Source organism: Marmota monax, unplaced genomic scaffold (assembly GCF_021218885.2).
Source record: "Marmota monax isolate L192 unplaced genomic scaffold, Marmota_monax_Labrador192_F-V1.1 WCK01_AAM20220418_F8-fsc00036, whole genome shotgun sequence".
In the NCBI taxonomy this organism is placed as follows: Eukaryota; Metazoa; Chordata; class Mammalia; order Rodentia; family Sciuridae; genus Marmota; species Marmota monax.
Window position 1 is genome coordinate 10955913 of NW_026694491.1, and position 27095 is coordinate 10983007.

At 38.9% G+C, this 27095-nt stretch overlaps 1 protein-coding gene across 2 annotated transcripts in view; it reads left to right on the forward strand.

Annotated features, from left to right (window-relative positions):
- The first annotated feature begins 1472 nt into the window (after positions 1 to 1472).
- Kitlg (KIT ligand) overlaps positions 1473 to 27095 on the forward strand; it is an 85107-nt gene continuing 59484 nt past the window's right edge. The window contains exon 1 of one of the 2 annotated variants that reach the window (XM_046419342.2): positions 1473 to 1669. In XM_046419342.2, the coding sequence (XP_046275298.1) occupies positions 1655 to 1669 (15 nt within the window). In that variant the 5' untranslated portion in view covers positions 1473 to 1654. The remainder of the gene's footprint in view (positions 1670 to 27095) is intronic. The other variant, XM_046419341.2, reaches the window with a different exon arrangement.

Sequence of the window (27095 nt, forward strand, 5' to 3'; positions counted from 1 at the left end):
CTTGGTTTTAGCCCAAAGAGACCATTTTGGACTTTTGACCTCCAACTCTAAGATGAATTTGTGAGCTTTAAGCCATTTCATTTATGGTGTTTTTTTACAGCAGCAAAAGAAAACTAACATGGTGAACTTCAAACTTCATCTAGATTTTCTTCTCACTACAGATTTGGCATATTTATTTTTAACAAAGGCAAGTGAACTAATTAAGGCAAATTTGGAATCTTATAGTCTTAAGAAAATAACTAATTCCCGAATTCATATACAATGCTTGCTCCAAAAGATCATTGAGGTTAATATCTAACATTTTCATTATCAAGCTAACAAAATGCTTTTTAATGTTCTTCAGTTTTAAGAATAAATATTGAAGCCTTTTGGATAATCAAATAGATATCTGCTCAAAATATTTTTAGAAGGCAGTACAGCCAAGGCTCTAGATTTATTTTAATCTTTTTGTGTGTCCTGGGATTGAAAGGGCTCGAGATTTAAATTAGCACTCTGCCATTTACTAGGTTGTTTCGGAAAATCAACCGGCCGTGTTTCACCATCCGTAAAATGGAAATTTAAAATAAAGGATCAATCTATACAATCGGTTTGTGGGAAAGATTTAATGAGAGAATTTATGTTTAAGTTCTTAGTCTGGTACACAGGAAATCGGGGCATCGCATACTGGTGTTAGCTATTACTATTACTGTTGCATTATCTTTCTGAATCCAAAAACTTCTCTAACAAAAAGTAGAGCTTTCAAAACCTGTGTTGTGTTAACGATCTGCACGTTTAATAATCTATCGTTTTTCTTTCAATTTTGGTTTCTAAAGACACTGCAGTAAATCATTCCTGAAAATAGCATCTCTCTTAGCAATACTTAACCCTGCGTCAATAATTCCTTTAATATTAAATATTCAACTCACTAAAGTAATTGTTTTTAAAAAATCGAGGGGGTAAGACATTGGCATAACTACGGATCCTAATTAAACTTTTTTTTTTTTTTTTAATTTCCCTAAGGCGAGGTGGGGTGAAGCGAACTCCTCTCGCGCACAGCCTTCGGCGTCCTCTCCGGTTCTGCCTCCAAGTAAAAGACGAAGCTCTCAGCTCTCTCCAACCGCGAGGAATTTCGTCTGTCCTCAGGCGGTGCCAGGTGAGTCCCGGCGAAGCCGGAGGCCAAGCTGGGACTCGCAGCGCCCTGCACGCGGCTGAGCGCGGCGGCAGCAGGTTGCTAAGCTTCTCCCAAAGCGCCCCCACACCCTCGTGGCAGCTCGCTGGTGCGCGCCTAGGCCCCCAGGCTGGGTACGCGCTTGGCCTAACCCGCCCAACTTCTGGGGCATTCACCGCACTCTGGCCGCCCTCCCGGGTCTCCGCCTTGCCCTTGCCCGCGTCTCTTCTCCCCGGGGCTCCGGAAGGGAAGGAGGCGTGTCCAGAGCAGGCGGGAGGGATCTGTATAAAAGCGCTGGCGGCGCGGTGGCCCGGGCTTCACTCGCCGCCTCGCGCTGGGACTGGGAGCGCTGCGGGAAGCACGGGCTGTAGAGAGGGCGCTGCGCTCGGGCTGCCCAATGCTCGGACTATCTGCCGCCGCTGCTCGTGCAATATGCTGGAGCCCCAGAACAGCTAAACGGAGTCGCCACATCGCTGCCTGGGCTGGATCGCAGCGCTGCCTTTCCTTATGAAGAAGACACAAGTGAGTAGGGCATGCCCGGGAGCTCACTGGCTTTCCAAGAAAATCGTGCCCCAAAGCCCCGAGGAGGCCGGCACTCCTTGAGACCGGTAACCGGTATATGCAGGGTTGCGCCTGCCGGGAGAGCCTAGAGGGTGCGGGGGAGGCTGGTGTGGTGTGCAAGCCAGAGCTACCCAGCCTGGAGGATCGGAGAGGAGTGGGAGTGATGAGAGGGAGTCGGTGTCAAGTTTGGAGCCGCAGCAGTTAAGTTTGGAGCTGTCAGTCAGAAACTGCATCCGATGGAAGGGTCGGTTCTTTGGCCTGGGAGTTTCAGTTATCACGGGAAAGCATGTCTTTGCACGGGAGCCGTTTTCCTGTGGATTCCGGGAGATTATGAAACAGCTCTCCACGTGCCATCCTTGCTCGCTGGAACCCAGATTTATTTGTGCAGTCCTAGGTGGGCGCGGGTCGAGCCTTGGACGCGGGTGCAGCGGCGGGAATGAACCCAACACTGAGCACCAAAGTGGCCGCGCTCCCCGGGGCGGGGAACCTGCCCGGCCGCGTGCGGAAACTTGGCTTCATGTGGCGTTTGCCTAGTTTGCAGCTCTGGGTGGGCCCTCCAGAGAGCTAGAGATGAAGTAACGCCTCCACAGTGCATGCACCTTCTTCCATTACAAAAGAGAAAAAGTTCTTCTTTTTTTAAATGGGCACATCTAATGATAGTTATTGAGATAATACCCAGTGTTGCTAAATTGTGCTTTGTACATGAAACACTGTGGGTAAAAGCAGTGCCCGGAGGTACAATTAGAGTCTTCCCCGCCCGCCTTGAAACAAATATCTGCCTGGACGTCTAGAAAGGGACGCCACTGTATCCCCATCCGCAGTTCTTTGAACCACTGAGGGTTCCTACCTTTTCTTACTTCTTCCTTTCAGAATTGTTCTGGTATTTGCGGAGGGTTGGGTAAGGCTGCCCTTTCACCCCCCAGAGGTTCTATAGGAGATTGCATTTCTGAAATGTGTGGAGGGATGGAAGTGGTGGGGGAAAAGGGAAATTGAGGATTTATGCAAATCGGTAGTTTAGAATGAAGGCGACAGTGTGTTGAAAATGCTTGATTAAACAACCCGCTTAACATCATGCTTTAAATAGATGCCTAGTCTTGGAGATGTACACATAAGGACGGAAGTAGCAAGAATAAAGTCCCTTCCACCTGTGTGGAAAAGGGCAGGACAGAGAGACAGTGCCTGGTGAAAAAGAAGTAGTCACCAGAACACTCTCCCAGAGTCTCTAAAATGAGGAAGAGAAGTGGAGTGCCTATCTCCTCTTTTGCAAGCCGGTTGTTTTTAGGCTTTGCACTGGACACCACACCTGGAATCACCATAGTGTGCTGTTGAAATGCAAATATTAAGGATTCTTGCAACAAGAAAAGTTTTATTGTAATCTTTTGATGTATCCGTGTTTTCTGCTTTGTAGAACAATAAGCAAGGGTGGGGAACCTATTGTTTTTATTGCTTTTTATAGTAGCATCTGCTGGCATGAATGGTGATGGTGAGATCTGGGTGGAGAAGCAGCTAGCTTCTAGTTCAGGAAGAGCCAAACCTTCCTATTTAAACAAGAAAACAGGAGACAGATCAGGTTAATGTCCAACACTCCAAAGACAGGCGATGCACTATCAAGTCACTTTGAGAGTTCGAAGGATGGATGATCCTTGCACCCTTGCTTTGCAAAACAAATGTGAGCTCTGTAATCTCCTTTCTCGCTTTGATTAAATGGCTGTGTCAATAGGATTACATGGAATAATTCCATTGAAAACTAGAAAGAGGTCAGTCTAGCCTGAACACTGCGGCTGTGGCCTCAGTGACTCAGTGCTGCCGACCAGAGACATTTGAGACAGCTAAGTATTTTAGAAATGTGACCTGTTCAGACCAAGTTAAAGTGCAGGCCCTTTGGGGGGACTTGCTGATGTTAAAGGGCTTGCAGGCAAAAGAGGGCAGTGCTCTTGTTGAATGAAGGCATTCATTGCCTAGGATCTAATGACCTTCAAGGTTTCCTTTAAGGATAGTTTTAACAATTCTACATTTCTGTCACTGAAAAGGGGGTCCCTGGAGATAGCACAGAATCAATAAAATAATCCATGGCATTAAAGGAGGGGATTAGATCCAGCTTCATGTCAAATTTTCTAACCCAAGAGTTAGAAGTTTTCTGTGTAGCTCTGCACAGATGAAGAATAACATAAGGAAATTGGACACTAACATTAATCTAATGTTATCTTTGTATCTATTAGTATACAGTTGTTTAAATAGTCACTTATAAACATGGCAGAGTTCCAGTATAGGCCAACTGGTTCTACACTCTCTCATTAACCACAAATGAAAAGACAATTTAGTAATATTTTTTACATATGTTAATTTGAATTACACAGTTCTTCAAGAATCATGGGGACACCAGGCATTTTGGCCTTTCAGTCAAGCTAAATAAGTGTGAAAATTCCATCAACAACCACTTGGGGTTTGATGAATGATTCTTTCATTTACTTAGCACCTGTGATATGCTTCATATTTGGAAAATAATTATACAGGCAATAATCATGTATAATAGTGACAATAAATTTAATTATAAGTCTGAAGAAATGTAGTGTTTTTTCATTTTTCAGATTTTTGTTTGCTTGTTTTTTTTTATCCATGCTGTGTGATTTTATAGTTCCCAAAGGAAATTGTGGCTCTGGCTAAGAAAGAGCATCTCTTTCAATATATAACCATTTTCTTAAACATTATAGTCTGATATATTAAATAACAATTGGGAAGCCATATTTCATAGCACCAGTGAAAATCTGGTTAAAAGTGCTGTCAGTTTAATGTGCTCAGTGCCACATTTATTGATGTTACACTTGCATTTTAGTTTCTTTACAGGTTTTGAGAGTTGTCATGACTGCTGTCAGTTTCAGTAATATTGAGATAGGAAAAAATTGTCTTGCAAATGGTGTAGAAAAAGCCATTTTAGATACACTAAAGCTCTCAGGGAAGAGGCAAATATAATGTTAGCTTTCACTAGGAAAAAAAAATCCTTTTCTTTCTTTTTTCCCTTTTTTTTTTTTCTATATGAAGTTTGCCATGCGAGTAACAATGCAAGTTTACTTTATAGAAAAAAAAAATTGTGAAAAGAGCATTTTTACATCTTGTCCTTATGATCACTCAACTTGGAATGTGTGCTTTGAATATTCCTAATTTATGTAGTTTTTAATTGACACATTCTGCCAAGAGTTTAAAACTCAAGTGCTAAGTCTATTACATTTAACATAAAACAGGGAAAATAACCATATGGAAATCTGAAGTTTTGTGCCAAACCAATTAAAATTGCTAAATTTTATTTAACTGCTGATTTGAAGATAGCAAATTGTGAGTCAGATTTGTTCTTTAATGATAGGTGATACAACTTGTACCATCACCTTTAATAACATTAAAAAAATTCCCTGCCCAGATATCTATGAGTTTTGGAGGTTTCTTGCATGGGGTGGGAATCCCACTACATGTGCCCCCTGGTTTTTCCCTGTCTGGGAGCACCTACAGTGCTGTGGGAGCTTTGTAGGCTTCAGCCTCTGAGGACTTAGATTCCAATTCCTGTTTTACCTCTAGAGACAGATGACCTTAGGCAAATGAAAGGGTTAAGCTTCTTGGGATTTCCGTTTTGTAGTCTGTCTGATTATAAAATAGTTATAAAAATTCTTCTCAGATGGTAGCTGTACAGACTGAAGGAGATTGCATAGATGTCTCTATCCCAGCACCGTGGCTGACTGTAGTTCCAGTCTGAAATTGTTGTTTCTGAGAAGAGAATTGCCTGCCTGCTAACTTTTATAGGCCAGAGGAAAAACTGGTCATTGCAAGTAGATGATGTTTAACCAACAAAGCAGAGACCCAAGTTTGCCTAAGTAAGGATCCTTCAATTCAGTGCCTCCCATTGTAGGTTGTTATCTAACTGTGGACTGTAATTAACACATGACAAACCAGGAATGTGTGAAAACGAAGGTGATATATGGACATGAGTCATGTGAAGTTCTTAGGTTTTTTTTTTTTTTAAAGTAAATATGAATGAGAGAATCAAAATACAACATAGAAACAGAAATGGAAATGCTGTCTCTGATTCAGTTCCTTATTGTCAATACTCTTGCTTTCTGAATTTTCCTTGTGTGATTTGGATGGTTTATTTTATTTTAGACTAAAGAACTTAGTCAGCTTCCTACCCCTGGTCTTGCACTTGATCTGCTGAGTGAGGCCATGCATTCATTTCTGCAGGGTGTCTTTGTTGTCCTTACCAGGCAACATGCAGTGACATTTTTTTTTTCTCATTATCCAAGTTTGGGACTCTTCCCACCCCCCAACCCCCTTTTCTCCATTACCTTAAAGTAAATTAGGGTAAGGCATTTGGATATAAATCTCTGAGCAGGGATCTTTTATCTTTCCTTTCTAGTACATGAATCATGAGCAGCTGCAGGAACTCTGTTTTTGGTCTTAGTCACCTGTGTAGTCAGAACAATTTATAAAACAAATTGAGAGAACACCAAGATACTTTTATAATATATGCTGCTTTCAGAGCTGTTTTGTATAGACTTTGTTTCATGGAAACCATTGACTGTAGCCTTACTGATTTATAGATGCAGCAAAATGTTTTTGCCTTTTCACTTAATTATGGGCACACTAAAAACTATTTACAGGGCTGGGAATTTGAGAGAATTATCATTATCCTATTCCTATCCCTATCTATTTCTGTCTGTCCAGAAAAAAAGAAGGGGTGGGGGTGATTTTCTTATAATTAGGCCTCATGGTTCTTTTTTTAAAATCACAATGTGTGTCATCTAAAGGAAAGCTGTTCTTTATGTAGCTCTCTTTGTCCTTTGCTACATTTTACTGTTTTTTCTAGGCTGCCATATTGGCTTGGGTATTAGGAGACTGTTCTTTTATTAACCTGAATAGTGAGTTGTATGACTTTGACAAATCATTTGAACCTCTCCAAATCTGTTCACCCAATTGAAAAAATGAGAAAGTAGGACTAGGTGATTTCTAAGTGCCTTCCAGTTCTAAAATTCTCTATTTCTAAAATACTAGTAAAATAAAAATTTGAACCAGATCTCATTTAAGCTTCCTTTAATTCTGAGGTTTATGTAGCCATTGCTTCAATATAAAATAAATGATAGCCATTGTTTTATGATTATAAACCATCCCATAGGAAGAAATTAAGGAGATTTAAATTTAGACTGTTCTACTTTTAGCCATTTCGCTTACTACTTGATATTTCTCTGTAACAAGAGCAGCATTTATACTTTCCTATTTTAGCAAAATCCATGGTTGAAGAGGACCTTTGGTTTCTTTCTTCTAGTCTTTTAAGTTCTATGAGTGAGGAAGAATCCTGAGGCAAAATCAGATAGCCCAAGGAGATAAATTAACAAGGTAATGCTTTCCTGTATTTGCCTGTCTTTTCTGCCCCTGAAGTCTTCAATGTCTGTGTGCATGGAGTTGGAATGGAGAGAACAAACCAAGGAGGAATCTGATGACATAATAGAAAAACTTTAGTTGGGAGAATTAGAGGAAATGGCTCTGCATTTGGCTTTGCCTTCAGGTTTGTGACCTTGGGCAAATCACCGAGTCTTAGTATCTCTGAATTATATCCAGAAGTTAATCCTGAGAGGATCGTGAAGATGAGACACTGCAGCTGGGGACACAAAGATGGAAAGAGGAGGGGACCTTGGGAGAGGGTTCCTGTGAATGATTCTTTGCCAAGTCCCCAGTTGCTTTGGCTTTTGCTAGAGTCCAGTACCATCCTGGAACTTCTCTTGCCCCTGTCCATCCTTTTCTTAGCTGAGAGCAAGTCCAGTATCCACAGCAGCTTTTTCTTAGAATCAGAAGCCATAGCTGTCCTTTTCTTTTTGTTGATATGCGAATATTCAAAGAGACCAGCTGGACCTTCCTCCAGCCAAGAGATCACAGATTCTTCTGAAAATAGGGTTGTGACTGTGATGGTGATGCTCTGCTTTGAGCCTGGTGAAGTCTAGTGAAGTACTGGTTAAAACAAAGTTCAGCTTGAGGCAGTCCTCCCATCAATTAAGCAAACAAACAAACAACAACAACAAAAGAAAAACACTTTATATGAATGCAGGAATTCAGTGTTCATCTGTAGCTGTTAGCCTTGACCTTAGGGCCCTTGAGGGCAGATTAGAGCATGGCCATAATGGGAGGGGGCAATTGGGTTGCCCTTTCTGTATTCCCAGTACACAGGCAGCAGATCAAAAGCCCCCCAGCTGTCTTGCAAAGAATGTCTTTGCTCTGTAGGGTGACCACACAAAAGGGTGTGAAAAGATGACAGCAAACCCATCCATCCAATGCCTGCTTTAGTGCCTCAGTCACCTTTGCAGAAAAGGTAATTCCACTGCATAATTGTTTCCCTGTGCAAACCCGAGGGATGTGTTGCATTTGTCTTGTATGCACATTATTGTGTTTTCTTCCAGGGTCTGAAGTTCATCCTGGGAACAAAAGCCCCGTGGGTGCTTAGAACTTCTGTCTCTTTTTCACCTTGACATAAAATCCCTGAAGCAAATGACCTTGCCATTTCTGGGTCTTCCCTAAACTCCACTGCTGAATTGCATCTCGTTACTGGCTCCTTTCCTCTAAAGGTGTATGTTCCAGGGGTCATGACTATTGTTGCCTCTAATAATCACCAAGGAATAGTGGTTGACTATTTTGAAGAAACCTCTTGGGACTCTACTGTGTCGAGCTAGCACACTGCTGTGTCCTGGGGGTTCCTTTCTCTAGACTGCCTTAGAGCTACAGAGAGAGTGTGCTTTGTTATAAAGGGCTTGCCGGGCTCCTGGGATATGTTGTCCGTGTGGATGTACTGCCTGTTAAAATTTATATTCAGGGCAGAACATTAGATGGAAGAGCTGGGGGAAGGGAGCATAGAGATGTTTCCATATAAAATAGTTTATAACACATTCTAGAAAACCTGAGGATTACAAAACAAACCTCAGTCGTCACACGTAGAGCCATTATTTATGCTTCATTGTAAATCCACAATTTAACACTTCCAAAATAGTAAGCACATTAGGTCTTTCAATTTTCGACGATAACCACCTAAGACGTCAGTGATTGCTTTGGCCTGGGTCTCTGGTGGTTTTAGAAAGCTTCTGTATTTGCTGGGCCCTACCCAGAGATCTTTGGTGTGTTCTCTCAGACAGAAAAATAACCCTAACACATAAGTCATTCTGCTGTTTATTTGTTGGAAAGATAAATTATCACCATACAGGGGAATGGATGTTACTCTCTGCTTCCAGGTGTTCCACATTGGGAACTGAAATACAGGGATGATAAAGGGGTTAGGGAACAATCAAAGAGGTAATTGGCATAGTGTTTTAAATATTTGAATGAAATTAATTCTATGAGAATAGGACAGAACTACAAAATAGGTATATGTAATTATTCCCTTGTTTTTGTAACAAATTATGTTGTCTTTTTTTTTTTAAGTTTTAAGATTTTTAAGTCCTGCTCAAGAAAAGTGTTTTTCAAACTTTAGTACACTTTGTTTATAATGAATGCACCAAAGCCATAGTACTCTGTGCCTTAGCAATATTTAGAAAACAGTGAAACTCTTTTCTATTTGAATGTTGGGTCTTTCTTTCTTTTTTTTACATCTTTTATTAAACTTGGTTGTTTTTATTTCATGTACATTTATATTTCACTGTAGACATAATAGCAAGTTTTTTTAATCTAATGCTCACAATGAGAACCTGTTATAAGACCTTTGCAGTTTTATATTTATTTACTTCTTACAATTTTAAACAGTTAGATAGACTTTTTAAATCCAAAACTGATTTGACCATTTGTTGTTTACACTTCTGTACAAATGTTACATGTAATTGATTCAGCTTGAAGGAATGAATTTACTATTATACAGATGAAGTGTTTGACATTTGAATAGGTAGTTATTTTAAATAGTTTCAACCATTGTTTTATCAAATTAAACCATCCTGACAGTAGAGCATGCCAGAATGGCACTTAGTAGAAAACACTTCCAAGGTTAATTAATTCATTGAACTTCTCTCCTGGGAGGTAGGTATTATTATTTTTTTTTAGAATCCCATTTCACAGATGAGGAAACCAAGATAAGGACTTGTTGCCCCTGCCAACTCTAGGTATTTGTCACAAAGATTGTCACCCAAGAGATTGGGCTGGTGCATTGTGTATCAGCCTGGCTTATTCAGTACTTCAGAGATCTGGCTGCAAGAACATTAAACCAAAACCAAATGCAATTCAGATAGTCACAACAGCTGCCTGCATTAGAATTTGGATAACAAAAATTTCACAATTGCTATTGCTTAGTGGAGTAACTCATCCTAGATGCTCAGTAAATATGCATGGAATGTTATGGAACAAATGTATACTTGATTCAGGTCATTAGCTGCTGATCCATTTTTTTTTTCTCCACTAACAACTGTACTAGTATATTATCTATACAGATGAGTTCAGTTGATTTGACAGGCTACTTTTTTCACCATTTATAGCTTTCATTTTCAGTGAACATGCAATTCATTTATTACTAAGTGAAACTAAAGATGATGTGGGTGAAGAGAAAGTATTAGAGTTACAAATGAATAATAGTACAGGTTCTGCCACTTACAAGCTCTATGTGACCTCAGGAAGCTTTTCTTACTGACCTTCATTTTCCTAATCTTTAAAATGGGCACAGAAATACCTAGTGACAGTGCTGGTGGTGATTAGATGAGATACACTAATATCACAGCAACTGGCACTTGATAGATAATCATTTCCTCCTCTGCCAGAATAGCAAATCTCAGAACATTTTAGTAGCACTCATATGCTATAAGAAGTCAATTCACTGTTAGTAATTCCTGGCTTTGGCTATAAGGCTTACATGCACAGATGAATTAAAATAATCCTTAGAGATTAATACATCATCTATGTTCTTTAACTCTCCTTAACAATCTTAGTAGATTAAAAAATGTTGCCCCCAAATTTATTTCCTTTATCTTTCTCCCCTTTCTGTGAAAGGGAACAATTACACAAACTGGGCCCAAAAACAAGTTAGAAGTAAGAGATCAGCTTATTGAATAAGAAAATAAGACTAGTTATCAAGTGAGTATCCATCGATTATATACCATGAATGAGGAGCTATACTACAAACTGTGCAGCTTTAACTCATTTGATTCTAGCAAAAATGTGATAAAGTACATACTATAATGACATGATACCTCCTTTTTTTCTTCCTTCCCCTCCTCCTTTTCTTAAACAAATAGGGGAAGTAAAGTTCAGAGATATTAGGAAAATTTGCCCAAGATTAAAAGGAAAAGAGCAAACAAGGAGCAGACCTTGGGTTTGAAGCCTGGTCTGTTGAATTCCAAAGCCTAGATTCCTCTTAATAACTGCAGTTCAGGGCATCCCTATTCAACTTGTGCTATTTTGGGGATCTGAACCATCCCCTGAAGACCCACATATTGAGGGGGTTTGGTCCCCAACCTGTGGTGTCATTGGGAGGTGGTGAAACCTTGAGGAAGTGGAGGTTAGTGGAAAGAAGTTGGGTCACTAGGTGTGGGCTTTCAAATGGAGATACTGGGACCCTGGCGTCTCCTTTTTTTCTTTTGGCTTCCTGGCTTCTATGAGGTGAAAAAGTGTTCTCTATCACACTCTTGCCATGATGTACTGTGCCACTGCAGGCCCAAACTGATGGGGCCAAGTGACCCCAGACTGCAACCTCTGAAACCACGTGCCAAAATAACCCTTAGTTTCTTATAAAATGATTGTCTCAGGATTTTTGTCACAGTGGTGGAAAACTGAGTAAGACAACCTGTAAGGCTTAAATTACTTTTTTTTTTTTTTAAAAAAAATTTGTATTTAGAGGTGATCATGGGTTTTGCTCATATACCAGGGAAACCTGAAAGCAAGCAAAGCTTAGGCTTCCGGTTGAGTGACAGGTTGCTTCAGATCCTTAACACTTCAGTGTTGCACAGAAGCATAAGTTGCTGAGATCAATCAATACTGTTGGCAAAATGCCAGGGGCCATACAGACTCGGCCGTGGCTCTCAGCAATAAGTGGTTGTGGAAGAGCATCACTCTAACAAGTCAGGGAGCCTGACCTGCATCAGCAGCCCCTCCCACTTCAGTCTCCTGAGCCTTCAAATGGAAACTTCATCCCAGATTCATCTGACTGTTGTAAACTGTAAAAATACCATTTTTCTTGATGGAAATAAGAGTTACTGCCAAAACCCTTAGTATCTTTCAAATAAAGTGGCCCTTGGTTGGCAGAGGGCCAATTTTAATTTTTTTTAATTTTTATTTTTTTGCAGTGTTGGGGATTGGACCCTAGGCCTCGCACTTGCTAAGAAATTACTCTGCCACTGAGCTGCATCTCTAACCCTCAAATATTTAAAAATTGTGTTTCAAAATAATTTCGTGGAAAAAGAAAGATGCATCAGAGATTACTTTTATCATTTTTTTGGACCTTATTTGTATGCTGTTGTTTAGAAAACTATTTAATATTGTCTTTGATTATGTCTGGGATTTAAAATCTCCCAGTCATTTGTGTTACAGTCTTTCCTTTGTAATTCTGTGTCACTGCAACTGCATTCATAGTACGAAATTATCTTCTGCATTAAAATTAAGATTTTTTTAAACAAATGACTATTGGAGCATCCGTAGCAAAAGCATTCCCTTGGAACTGACCCATCAGCAGTTTAGGGCAAGGTGAAGAGAAGCTTACTGGACTCGATCCTGCAGACTGATCCTCTACTTTGGATGGCTAAGTAGGCCACCATCTGAGCCTCAGTCTCCCCATCCACCAAACAGTGAAGATTGTACCTTTCTTATAGGTGGTTTCTCCTATATGGTTGCTAAATGAAGTAATCCACAAAAAGCACTTAGTTCAGTGCTTGACACAAAGGAAAGATTAAATAAATATTTTAGGTTGTTACTAATATGGCAAAAACTGGAATATAATGCTCATCCGTAGTGAGTACTGCTTTCTTAAGGGAAATGACAATAAATGCCGAGTCATCACTGCCACAGTGAAAGGGAAAGTTGGAGCAATTTATCCAAATAATGTAGAGCTCTGATTAATTTTTGTCTGGAGTAATTTAATTATTTTTATTTCTTTAGTAGAAACTGGAAAAAAAAAAAAAAAAAAACAAGAAGCCTAAAATATTTAGCATTATAATCTCAAGAGAGTTTACCTAGAGCAAAGTTACTTCTTTCTACCCTGTGTCCAAGGTCACAGAGTTAATCCATGGTGGTGCTGGCTCATGAACTAGAAATTCTGGGTCTGAAGACTGCATTCCTAAGATCAGTGCAATAACTAGAATTGGGGAGACAGGACATAAATTCTTCCTTCTTTGATACAGTGTGTGATTCCCTACATTTTTCCATCTGGGAGCATCCAAAGAAATACAGTCAATTGTCAGGAAGAAGGAAAAGAGCATTGCTTTTATGTCAAAAGCACTTAGGCTGAGGGTGGAGCTCAGTGTTAGAAAATTTGCCTAGCATGTGTAAGGCCCTGGGTTCAGTCTCCGGTACTGGGGGAAACACACACACACACACACACACACACCCCTAGGTTTTACCTCTGGCTCCTGAGTCTAGTTTGCAGTGGGATCTTAGGCAATTTATTTAACTTTGCTTAACCTTTTCTTAACCTTCTATAAAATGGAGAAGTAATCCTTTGCAGGTTTTCTCTTTCCATCCTTTTTTCTTTTTAAACCCTTCTTTCCTTTTTTTTACCCTAGAAATGATATGTTGTGTGCTTAATGTGACAGACACAGAATTGTGTTATCATATGAAGTATTTTTCAGATTTAATTTATATTTTCCTATCATACCATTAACTACTAAATTATATCTGTGCAAAGTATTTGACTCATTGTCCTCATGTAGAGTAGAAGGAACATGCATGTTGCAATAAGATAGAATGAGGCTTAAATCTCAATACTGGCTTAATTCCTAGTGTTGTTCACTAAGATCATAGTTATGTTATTTACTTTCTTTCTCTAGGCCTTAATATCTTAATTTTGATCAGGGCAATAGGGGTGATAGTACATAGTTTGGAGAATACAAAGATTAAAATGAGATAATATAGCAAAATTTCCTGACCCAGAAGTGATGCTCAATAAGTGGTATCTCTAAGTCCTTAGGGAAAGGTTTATGCCAGCAAACAGATCAGTATGCATTAGCCTGTGGACTCCGTGTCAGTTTATTCCATTTGTAGGATGCTATAAGAATTTAAAACATATTGTCATTAAGAACCAAAGCAAGATATGGGTAGTTATAGGAAATGGGATTGTGTAACTGTGAACTGAGATCCATGAAGTATCTGGACGTGTGTAACTAAGGATGCTTATACAAATCTTGGCTACCTCATAAGTCCTAAGAGTCAAGAGAGGCAGCAAGTAACAGTGAAGACCCAAAGACTGTCCTGTTCAGAAGCCTAGGGTCATATTATTCTAAACCTACAGTGATGAGAAATATAAACTTTCCAAATACCCGAAAACTTGACATTAATTAATGTCTTCCAGTATGAACCTCAAACTACTTTTAATAGTATGATTGTTAATAGCTATGGAGACTCAGATATGGAGGCTCCTCTTGTATGGTTTTGAGTCATTTAATTCTTATCCTTAGATTTTCTCTTTTGTAAAATAAGGCTTATAGTAGAGTCTAATTCCTAAGGTAGTTCTGAGGATTAAATGAGCTAATGCATGAAAAGGGCTAGCACCAAGACAGATACCAGAAAACCTGGGAAAAGGTTAGTTGCTTTCAAGTAAAATGAATTTTGCATTCAAAGGTTGTGGTTTTATTACTTTTTAAATATTTATTTCATAGGTGTAGAATTAACAATTTGGAAAAGTTTCCGTTATGAATTTGGGTACTATTTTCTTTTCAGTGATTTTTTTTTAAGTTTTGTTTTTTTTTTTTTTTTTTTGCTAGGAATGAAACCGAGCATGCTAAGCACACGCTCTACCATTGAGCCACCTCCTTGTCAGTAATTTTATTTAGAGTTTAAGAGCTTAATTGTCCAGGTTAATCTTCCAGTAAGTTTTGTATCAGTCAAGACAGACGCAAGTTACTTTTATCAGTGCATTTCTTCAGGTAAATAAGCATTCTGTTCTTTGACAGAACATTAAACTGTTATATTCCTTTGATGGAGTGCTGACTTGTTCAAGGCACTTCAGAAAAAGAGAAAACAGCTCCCATTTTCTAATATTTTATAATCCAAAAGTTGTTTCTAAAAAATTCTTGTCTAAATCTGATTTTTTATTTTTATTTTTTTGGTACTGAGGATTGCACCTAAGGGCGCTCAACCCACTGAGTCACATTCACACCCCTATTTTATTTGGAGACAGGGTCTCACTAAGTTGCTAAGTGCCTCGCTAAGTTGCTGAGACTGACTTTGAACTCGTGCTCCTCCTGCCTCAGCCTCCAGAGCCATTGGGATTACAGGTGTGCAACACTGCACCTGGCTTCTTGCTAAATCTTTGCATATGGATACCTCAGTGATTAATTTACCAAACTGGAAATGTGTGAAGTAAATTTGAGTTCAGTTCAGAGGAGGATCTAACAAAAAAAACTTAACCAAGACAAAACTGATGTAGAACCTTTTAGGTATGGAAAAAGGAAAAAAAAAAAAAAAAAAAGCAAACGTCTATTCTTTTAAGGTCCAAAGGAGGAGAAAGAGGGCGGAAGCATTGACGTGTATTATGTTTGCACATTGCTTAGGAGCAGAGTTAGATTTCAAAAGAGTTTAGTTTTGTAGCTTTCCCTGAAGATTTGTTTGATCCTAGTATTTGAGGGATAAAGCAGGAAAATCAGAACAAGTACTTGGTGACCGCGCAAGAGATCCATGTTCTAAATTCAGGTATCTTGTGTTGGTCTATGGTTTTATGCCTGTGAGGATATCCATTTCATCTTCTTACTCTATGACTTTAAAGATTCCTACTAGTGCACACAATGCAGAATGAAGAGAAGTCAGACCTTGCCACTAGGCTGGCTCACATTCTCCACTAACTGTATTACCTGTAGGATAAAGTCCAAATTCTCAGCATACCATACAGCGTACTCTGTGGCTTAGATGTTGCTTATCTCCACCACTCCCTGAGTGGTAGATTTCATTTCGTGTCATCTCACTATGTCCAGAGACATGCCCACCACACTGCCCTTGATCTCTAAGGCCCTGATACCTGACAGGCCCTTCCTTTGCCTAGCTCAGATGGTTCATCCTCCAGGAAGCCCTCTCCCTGTTTCCTGTTTGCCTTCTTCCTAATCCCACCCTGAACTCCTACATCATTAAAAAAAATTATATCACTGCTTATGTTATACTGAAATTATCTTTTTTACTTACCTTGTTAAATTACCTGATGTTCATGTCCCTAGCTAGTGATACTATGCCAAAATCTTGGCAAAGATTTTGAGTTAATGAATCATACCAGACGTATCTTTGAGGGAAAACATCCAACTAAGCATGGATCTGGCTTTCAATGATTTTATGCCTGCTGATCTCCATTGACACCAAGAAGAGTGAGGAGGAACTTTAAACATCACTGTTAGGCATTGGAGTCAGTTGGAGGAGACACAACTGTGTACACGGCAGCACTTTGCATAAATGTACATACATAATTCTCTTTAGAGAAAAAAAGTGATAAATGAGCCACTTGGGATGGTAGAAGATAGTGGGTAGAGTGAATTAAAAAGAAGAGGGTGAGGCAGTTGCTTCACCTTTTTTAAGAAAATAATACAATAGCTTACATGGCAAATACCTATTGAAACTTGCTAATTCAAGATACATAGAGGGATTACGAGCCAGAAAGGATTTCAAGACAGAAAATATTCATTTCATGTGCCAGATTCTGAACTATGAGCTAAGCATATTACTTACTTTATCTCCCCTAATCCTCCCTATCTTTGAGGGTGATAGTGGGATTATTCTATTTTATGGAAGATAAATGTGGGCTCAGAAAAGTTGAGCAAGTTTCTCAGCATTTCACAAGTGTCAGTCACCAAACCTGATCTGTTCCTAATCTCTTGCTTGCTATTAGTTAGATCATCTTCTCTTGCTTAAATAAAATGTTAAACAAAAATATTTTTCTTGATATAGAATTATTATAAGTGCAGTAAATGGATTCTTCCTCCCTAGATTACCAACATTGAAAATGCTTCCTTTAATAAGTTCCTCCTCACTTTCCTTGGTGTCAACTGAGATCAGCAGGCATAAAATCATAGATTGTGCTAGTTAATAGGTAGCCAGTGCAGTAGACAGGCACAGGATGTTGTGTAGTTTCGGATAACGATGCATGTAATTTCTGTCTAGAAGGTGCTGAAGGACAGAATTTATGACTATGTGACAAGTTTTAGTGGTTCCATTTGAATTACATTTGTAGATTGAAGACAGAGTTAATAAGTTTGGCAAAAATAATGTTTCACTACTTACAATCATTTATTTAAGTGTGGAGAAAGAAACTTGGAGAAGGTATTAACCAGGGGTGATATTTTCAGACTTCACGTGTAATTAGAAGACACCACCTGAGTGACTCAAGACAAAAATACTATTTCCTGATATCATGCTTTAAAATAATATTGCCCATATTTTATGTACTTTGAAAGTTCATTTTGGGGGAATACTATCTTATTTGCCAAGTTTTCAAAATTCTAAAGTGATAAAATTATGCAACCTTGTAATATGGACTATGTTCCTCTTTTTTTCTTCCTTTTTTTTTCCTTTCTAGTCAGGTAAGCTTCATTCAGCAAAGAATTAAAAGTTAACATTTCTAAAACCAATAAAACTTTTCAAGTTTTCAAGTTTTATAGTTGTATCACAAAGATCAAAGTATACCTCCTGCATCAATTTGCAAACAAAAGCTCCAAAAAAGACCATAAATGAGAAGAAAATATACAAAAATTGAGCAATGAAGGAGATGTGCAGAAAGGTTTGTGCAGATCTGGCAATTTAAATATACAGCAGCTGAAGCATATCATTCCAATCTCATTTAGCTGGATGCTCTGCTCATGAGCCCCTCTCTTCATTTCCTGAGGAAGTAGATCTCTATTCTCTCCCATATGGTGAGACAGTCTCTTTGCTTTCCAAACAGTCCTGTTTACATTTATTTCTCCATCCTCTTTTGATTCCTCAGCAAAACAGCTGCTTTGAAAAGAAGACCAAAGGATTATCTTGAGATGGTTACCCATTTACTGTTTCTGCTGCCCAGAAGGCAAAGTTCATTTCTTCTTTCCCCTAGTATTATTTAGAATAGGATTTGAGGCCTTGAAGTACATTTTCCATATTCTTCTTTTGTTTTTTTTTTGCACTTGGAAGGTGAGTTGATAGCCTTTCTAAAGCCATCCATGAGGACAAATTTCAGAACAAAGAAAAAAAATGTATTTACAAGATTAACTGAAAACCTTTAAAATAACAACTAATAATGCCAGTGCTCCTATCCTGATACATTCCTATCCTGATACATTGTAAAAAAAATCATCTCCATTTTTTAAATTTCTGATGTACCTCTTCTTTTCATTAATGAATTTAGAGGCTCTTAAAGAATCTTGTTATAGAGAATACTAGGCATAACTTCATAGATCTTGTTTAAAAATCAGAATAAAAATCTTGCCACTTAGTTGTGCTTCTTAGAGCAATGAAAAAGCAATAAGGTAGCCTATTTATATATTATCTACTTATTTGGTGTGGAGATGTGAGATGTCATTGAGTCTGCACATGTGTAGTCCCATGGCTTTCTGTTTCTGGCACACAAGTCACAGGAGAGGACAGCATCATCACTATGCCAGAGTCACTTTGAAGGAAGGGTAGCTGGTTGTGTTTCATGGAAGTAGGAATGGGTCTGTCAAGCTGACATAAAAAGGCTTCAGTTCTCTAAGCCCTTTTATGTGGGCTTTATGGGGGGATAACAGACAGATAAGGGTCAACCAATGCTTTGGCAAGAGATAAGATTAGCATTTAAAAGCTTAGCCTATGTCATCACTTCTGGATGTGTCTGGTCCTAAGTGAAATCTTATTCTACATCATTCCCAGCACAGAATCACCGTGCATTATTTTTATGAATGGCTGGTTTAGAAATTTTGATCAGTTGCAGTTCATTGGGGTGATTGGGGAAATTTATAATTGCATGGAATTTTGTAGACTTCTAGGAGATCTGCATACACAGTGTCTACGATCTACCCCTGTGAGGTATTTTTAGTCTTTTTGATGTTGTTCCCCCCCCCTTTTTTTCTTGTTAATATGCCTCCATAAGGCTAATAAAAGAAAATAACTCCACTTTATTATACTTATCTAGCTCCTTCAGAAAGGGAGCTCTGGAGACTTTACTGCCAGGTCAGCACTTTAACTTATCACACTTTGGCACCATCTACCAGGAGAGGCATTTTCCAGTGGTTGCTTATTCATTAAAAATTATTTAGTATTTATTATAATCGAGGAGACTATGTGCTAGAGGCCAGAGATACAATGATAAACAAAACAGTAACATTGTCCCTGATCTTCATAGAGCTTACAGTTTAACCTAGGTTTTAGATCCTATTTTTCCATTACCTGGACCTAGAAAAGTATTCAAAGTAGCAAGAAAATTAGAAATTCAAACTGAGAACCATTTAGTTAATTGATTAGCTGACTGTTAGGATTTGGTAGTTACTCGTTCCAAGAGTAAGAAATTTGACAATGGTTTATACCCAGTTGCTTAAGTAAACCCTTCTGTTTATCTTTCTTCATTCATTCATTCTAAAAATATTTACAAGGGGCTTCTCCAAACCCAGCACTACTCTAACCACTAGGGACTTAACAGAGGGGGACTGAAAGTCCCTCCCTTTATGGTGCTTACACTTAAGTGCAGGAGACAGATAAGCAAAGCTGGTTGGTGATGTTGTAATTCCATTGTGTAAATATGAACACCATCTGCTGAGGATCGAACTGTACATTATCCAGACTTCCTCTCTGCCCCATTTTATATACCCGAGTTTATTCTCAAGACAAGTGATTTAGATATTGCCACCACCAATGGTCTGTACTATTTAGAAGAGAATTTGATTGTTGTAGAATTCTTATGAGTCATTTAGTCACCGTGAGCTATGCATACAATCCACAGTGTGTATATACCATGAATAAAGATGGGGTCAAGGTGTGAGAGATAATAATAGTGGGTAATAATAATGCAATCCTCATTTTCACACCATTTACATTTCTATCAGGAGGAACAAACAATTAGTAAGTTAGTTGGGTTATTGAGGTAATTTTTGAGAATAAAAAATCGAGTTGATGGAAGGCTGGAGCTGTAGCTTAGTGGCAGAGCTCTTGTCTAGTGTGCATGGGTGAGGCACTGGGTTCCATCCTCAGTACCAAATAAAAATGAACAAATAACATAAAGGTGTTCTGTTCATCTGCAACTACAAATTTTTTAAAAAAATCATTTTGATGGAAATAAAACTGATATGATATGATATGATATGACAAGAACAGCTCTGTAAGGCAGGTTACATGGGAAGGTTTCCCTGAGAAGGTGATGTTCCAGATGAGTCCTGAATGATAAGAAGCACATGGTGTTGGCAGTAAGTACCAAGAGTTTGAGGCAGCAACATATTTAGGGGGATTCAGGAAAACAAGGGAGGCCTGCCTGGCTACAGCATCATGCAGAGAGAGCCCTTGGCAAGGGGTTGGTGTAGAGATGGTCCAGTCTGTGTTCTGTAGGCCTTGGTCCATAGTTCAAGTCTTACAGTAAGTGTAATGGAAATGGAGAGTTCAAGCAGGCAATGATGTTTTACATTCCCAGACATACTATTGTACCTATCAAGCTTAGAAGCAAAAAAAAAAGGCTATTTTCAGGTCTTCATAGTCCTTCAGTGATGAAGCCTGGAAGAAGCTTTAGTTGTACAAGATGAAATGGTAAGAAGTGCATGTTTTGAGCTTTATACTGCTGGTAGAGAATATGGTAGGACTTGACAGACCAGATGTGGAAATGGGAACAAAAATAATCAAGGTTGATGCCCATATTTTTGGCTTGAATCGTCATCTTTCAAATTTGGAAATGACATTATTGGGGGTGCTTATTCTACATATGGTTGAAAAGACAGAATTGAAAAGATCTATAACACTTATAAGACAATTGCCAGGCAATATATTAGGTTCTTACGTCCATCATTTCTTTTAATCCTTAACAAATGTGTTAAGCAGATTCTTTTATTATGCCCATGTTATAGATGAGGAAACTGAAGCACAGAAAGATCAAATAACTTCTAAAGGCCACGAGGCTAGTCAGGGCTGAATAGAGATGAAAATTTGGGCAGTCTAACTTTAGTAAATGCCTTCCAGCCCCCTTCCCAGTCCACTCTATCTCACTTCTCTGTGCATGAGCGCCATACACTTTGTTTTCTGCAGCTGTTTTGGATGTATTACTGAAGCTAAAGTTGACTTTTGAAACTCTACTATTTAGGTTAACATTCACCTATTGCCCAAACAATTTGGCCTTGCTTTTTCACCAGGTAGAAATGAGCCTCCCTCTACTTTGGAAGAGCTGATCTGAATCCAAGCCCAGGGAGCAATTTCACAACCTCTTTTATGACCTTTCTATTTGGTCTTTAATCTATGGGAAAGGCAGAGAATACGGGAAAGTGTGTCCTTCACCCTACAACTTTTAGGATTCTACCATTCAGGGATTAATGCTACTGGTAAAACAACAGCTAGCATTAACAGTCACCTAATGACCTCCTTTATCAACCAGTCCACTTGTGGGTACTTTACATAACATTGTCTTAATCTTCTCAAAAACCCAAAGACATTACCACAAGAAGATTGAGATGCAGAGAAGTGACATCATTTGTTTAGGGTTTAAGAATGTAAGTGACAGAACCAAGATTTGAATCCTGGTTTTGCTTTGATAAAGTTCTTTTGTTGTAAACATCAACATCAACGAATCTGCAATTGAAGTGTATCAGGGAAACACCAGGCATGTCAATGAATCTGCTGTTTAGGTGCATTGTTACCAGAAGGGCATGTCCAAGGCATGCCAAACATAGTAAATATTTTGCTTTGCTTTGGTAGAAGTGTATTAAAACTCTTATGGATTAGCAATCAAATTTTTTTTTTTAATTTAAAACAATCCTTATTTTACAAGTTGTAAACTGTAAAATTCCCGAGACCAAACTTTACGAAAAGTAAATGCTTAATAACTTTGTCCTTTTCTCTTGATTTTTTTTTTTTTTGCTTCAATGCAAACAGTACAATCCTAATAGTTAATTTAAAAAAGAAAGGGGTACATTGGAATGTATTGGATGCTTTATGCAACCATTGGATGAATTGCAGGCAGGAGCAGAAAGCTGAACTTGCTGAATGCTCCCAGCACTCAGAACCCAATTAAGTCCACTGCAGTCACTAAAGTTGTTTCGGCTGGTGCAGGAATCTGTTAGTGCTGCTGATTGCAAGTCTTGATGCCCGGATACACCCAGGCTAGCAAAATGAAGGCCCAGCATCCAGCCTCTCTTCTCAAGTATTTCCCTTCCCAATAGAAACCTTGCAAAGTTTTGCCTGCTTGGCAGAACCTCACTTCTGCAATCCCAGGATTGAAATGAGAAATGGAGCTTTTAGCTTTCAAGTCACTACAGTATAGGAACATAAGCTAGAACAGAAATGGAATGGGATTTGAAAGAGCAAATTCACCTTATCATCCACACCCACTATGCTTACTTCTCTTATATCAAGTTACTTGAAATCAGAAGCATCTAATGGATAGCCCTTGAACAAAATGCAACCTTGCATACCTTTTTAGACACTTTTGTTTATATATTTTTTTCTCTAGCCACATAGCTCTGTTGAGCTACTGAAAATAGTAGGTCTCAGACTTTAGAATACATAAGAGCTAGTGGTGCACTTGTTAAAAATATGCAATCCTGAGATGCACCCTGAGAAATGTGAATACCCTGTGGCACCCAGGAATCTGCATCCCAGATTATTTTTAAGGAAGCACTCCAAATGATTACGCTTTTCTCTAAACACAAGATGGCAACTCCCCTCTTTTCCTTTGGGGCACCTTCAGTGAGGGAGGGGAGGATTTCAGCGTTTATTCAGTTCAGCAAAAAGCAGTTGGTGTGTCCAGCACACATTGCATAATCTGGAAAGCTAGCTCCGTGACCTTTGCAAATCAGGCTTGTCATCTGATGTGATGGAGAAAATGATCAAGATTGTGCATGTTCTTTGAGCTCATGCCTTTAACCCCACTGGTTTTTGGTATTTGGAAGCAGTTACAGCAGAATATAAAGAGTTAGTTTATTTTAATCTGGTAAAAACCCTAAGTTTGGGGTTGGGGGAAGAACCCACAAATTTGTTTGAGACTGCCTGAGCTGCTGCTTCCTCAGATTACAGTTTTTTTGTTTTGTTTTGTTTTGTTTTGTTTTTAGAAATTGAAATGCCCTGTGAAACCATACTTGTCAGACTTTCAGGCTGATCTGATAATGCATCTGAACACACTTAATTGCATCCATTAAAAAAAATAAATAAATAAGAGGTTCTAGGAAGTTCAGGCACTCGTTTTCAGATTTGGCATTTGGGATCAGATGGCAGACGGGAGCCTGTACTCATTTTTCGTCACTGAATTGTTTGGAGTTCAAAAGATTTTACAGATTTTGAAGAATTGTAGGCTTTTGATTTACATGAGATCACACTTTGGGAAATGAGTCGCATATTTGGAAGAGTATAAATTGCACTTTAGCTGTTTTTGGACAGCTACAGTCCTCAGAATTTTGCATATTGTGGTACTTCAAATTTAAAACTAACTGGCATGAAAATAACACCATTCAAAGAAAACCAGTGTCCATGAAGTTCTGGAGAGGGGTATGTAGTTTTCAGAACTGACATGAAATTTTTGATTGTTTGGTTTGGTACTGGGGATAGATTGATACTGGGAATTGAACTCAGAGGTACTTGACCACTGAGCCACATCCCCAGCCCTACTTTGTATTTTATTTAGAGACAGGTCTCACTGAGTTGCTTAATGCTTCACTTTTGCTGAGGCTGGCTTTGAACTCAATCCTCCTGCCTCAGCTTCCTGAGCCACTGGGATTACAGGCAAGTGCCACCGTGCCTGGCTTGTTATGAAGTTTTTACTCTATTTCCATACTCTGGCCAGTATTGGACCAATTCCTCTATTTCTTTGAAAACACACATTTATAGCAAAAAGAGTCAGCAACAGATATGTAATTCTGTGTTCAAAATTTAGGTAGCATCCATCCGTTTTCTAAACTACTTCAGTTTGTTACTTATTAACATCACCATAAAGTTGATTAGAATTAGCCATTAACTAGCATCTTCCTTAGGTAAAGTGGGTTTCACTGTGCAGAGGGAGTTGCCTACTCTGCTTTGCTATGTTTATGAATAGCTAATGGCCTATGTTTCTATCATTATTATTAATGAAATGATCTGTACTGATGGCATGAATGTTTCTTTTAAAAATAACAAGTGCTTTTGAGGTGTTTTCACACCGGGACCTGGCCACTCATTAGTCACAGGTGAGTCATCCCCTATGCCTAGACTGTTTAAGAAAGAGAAATGCTGAGTTTGCCACATTAGCCCAACCTGCTGCTTCCCTTCCAAGATGGAAGTGAACTTTCCTCCCTTTCCAGATATTACTCATTCTCTTTGTCCTGTGGGGTGAACTATTCTAGCAGCTCTTTGCTGGTTCCTCCCACTGGTTCCCTGCTGTGGTCTGTCCACTGGGGTCTGATTTCAGTTCTATCACTCCAGGCACTCTGTGGACATTCATGTCTTCAAAGCCAGCTCTGCTAGGTGTTCTGCAGGAACCATAGTGTTGACTTCCAGTGCCAGGTATATTCATCGTATCCTCCCTTTAGATCTTGGTTTTCCATTGGCTGCAGTCAACTGGTTTGCCCCTCATGCATTAAGCGTCCCATTGTCTTAGTTCCTGTGTAGCTGATTCATGAGGCAAGACCTTCCTTATTTGGTGATAATCCCTTTCTCAAGTTGCATATCTGGCTCAGTGAATAATACCACTTTTAACCTAGTCACCCAAATTATAACCTGGGAGCCAGCTATTTGTGTCTCTTTTCCACCCCACCCACTTTCTGTCAGTCAACAGGGCTTCCCATTCTTTTTCCCACTCTTGAACTTGTCCATTTCTTTCCATTCTGACTGGCACTGCACTAACAGAGGCCCTTGTCTTGCCAACTCTGGATGACATCAGTGACCTCCTAATTGGCCTCCTGCCTCCCAGTTTGTTCCCCACCCCACCGATTACATTTTTCATTCTGATACCTGATAAACCTTTCAAAAATGAATTAGGTCTGGACATTCCCATGCTTAAATCCTGCATTGACACTTTAACCCCTCTAAGATAATCAAGATCAATGAGCACAGTATGGGGGGCTTCTGCATGTTCCCCTAGCCTCAAACATCACTACATATTCCTTGAAACCAACTCTCCAGTCATATTATAAACATGGAATTCTTGTTCCCTCACTACTGTGGACACCTGCTATTCTGCCAGCTCTTTTGGACTTTTGTTTGAAGAAGCTTCCGGGAGCTATCTTTGAACCTCTCCCTCGAAATAATTTGTTCATATATTGAACACCTGGTTTAATTGGAGGTCTATTGCCCCCAACTCAGGACAGGTTTAGCTGTACCTCCTGGGTCTTTCCTCTCTCAGAGTGTTCTCCAGTAGCCAGAGCTTCCTGAGGTTGATCACCAGACTTCTCTTTTATCTTATGTACTCATCAGAACTTTAATTATGGTTTTTGGGTAAGTGGCTTTGGGATAATCTAAAAGCACCCAATTTCCTTTTATCAAAAGGAACAATTTATCACATTAATTTGGGGTTTCTTCCCTCCCTCTAGCTGTGTAATTTTTCTTCTTTGTTTTTAAATTTTATGATGTTGGGGATTGAACCAGGACCTTGTACATTCAAGGCAAGCACTCTACCAACTGAGCTATGTCCTCAACCCCTTGTGTAATTTTTTTTAAGCTACACAACAAATATTGACTACTTTAAGCTACAGTTTAATGTAATTTGATTTACCTGCAATTTTCAACCTAGTAGTGACCTAATATTGTGGTTTCAGTTAAAGACTGATTCAGTTTAATGGAACTGTATGCCTTCCACAAAATAGACTTTTAAATAAAATGTGGTAGTTCTTTAAATGTAAATGAAATCAGTTTTGGTGTCTTACGGGCTTAGCATTTTTCTTTCCAGCATAATGTAGGTCTTGGATTTAAACCCAACTCAGGGATTCACTAACAGAGTGGCTGTAAGGAAGTTACTTCATCTTTCAGAATCCTGTTCTATTCACCAGCAGAATAGGGTGATAATATGAAGTAATGTCTCTCAATCACTCATCCTATGTGTGATCCTTAGGAGTCAATATTTGTTGAGTTATTTCTGTGTGTGTGTGTGTGTGTGTGTGTGTGTGTTACTGGGGATTGGACCCTGGGCCTTGTGCATATGAGGCAAGCACTCTACCAATTGAGCTATATCTCTAGCCCAACTTATTTCCTTTTAAGTAGAGTTTACATATATAACGAAGCCTGACTACCATAGGATGATTTTTCTCCCATAGATCAAATATAATTTTTAAAGTTCCTTATTACATTAAAGACATTTTTCTCCTTTTTTTTCTTTATAAGGAGTTCCATTCTAGGATGTATTTTTTTTGTTACATAACTTCATTTACCACATATTTTAGTGATCACCTATACTTCAACTTCAATTTTTTTTTTTTTTTTTGGTGTTGGGGGATTTGAACCCAGTGCCTCATGCATGCCAGGCAAGCATTTGCCACTGAGCCACATCCCCAGCTCAACATATTTTTATTTCACATCTTTTCAAAAGTATGGAAAGAGGTAGAAGAATTATCTTTCCAAGATTTTAGCACATCAATTTGGACTTCGAGCTTCATTGAGTTTCACTTGGCTATCCTATTAACATCTGCTTTACTGATAGCAGTAAATTTTAACAAACAAACAAATCTGCTAAATTTCTGCTTTGTCCCTTTGAGATTACTGGCCAACAGTGACAGAAGAAATTTGAGTCTCTGTAGGATGATTAGGTGCTTTCTTTATAATGTTAATTTTTTTTCAGCAATAAAAAATTCTGAAAAAGTCATAATTAAATTGTTGTTATTCCCCAAATTAGAATTCTATTGTTGGTTTACTTCAAGAATATTTTTAAAGGGCTGGGGTTATGACTCAGCGGCAGAGTGCTTTTCTAGCATGCATGAGGTACTGAGTTCCATCCTCAGCACCACACAAATTGTATTTATGTTTTTTTTTTTCCGAGGATATGGTTCATATGACCTCAAAAGACCTGAACCTAGAATGAACAGCCTTACCTGCATCTGGATAACTTACTTTTCTGGCTCCAGGTAGCTAAGCCAGTTGGCTGTCTTCCAAAGCACATTTGGGATACAAG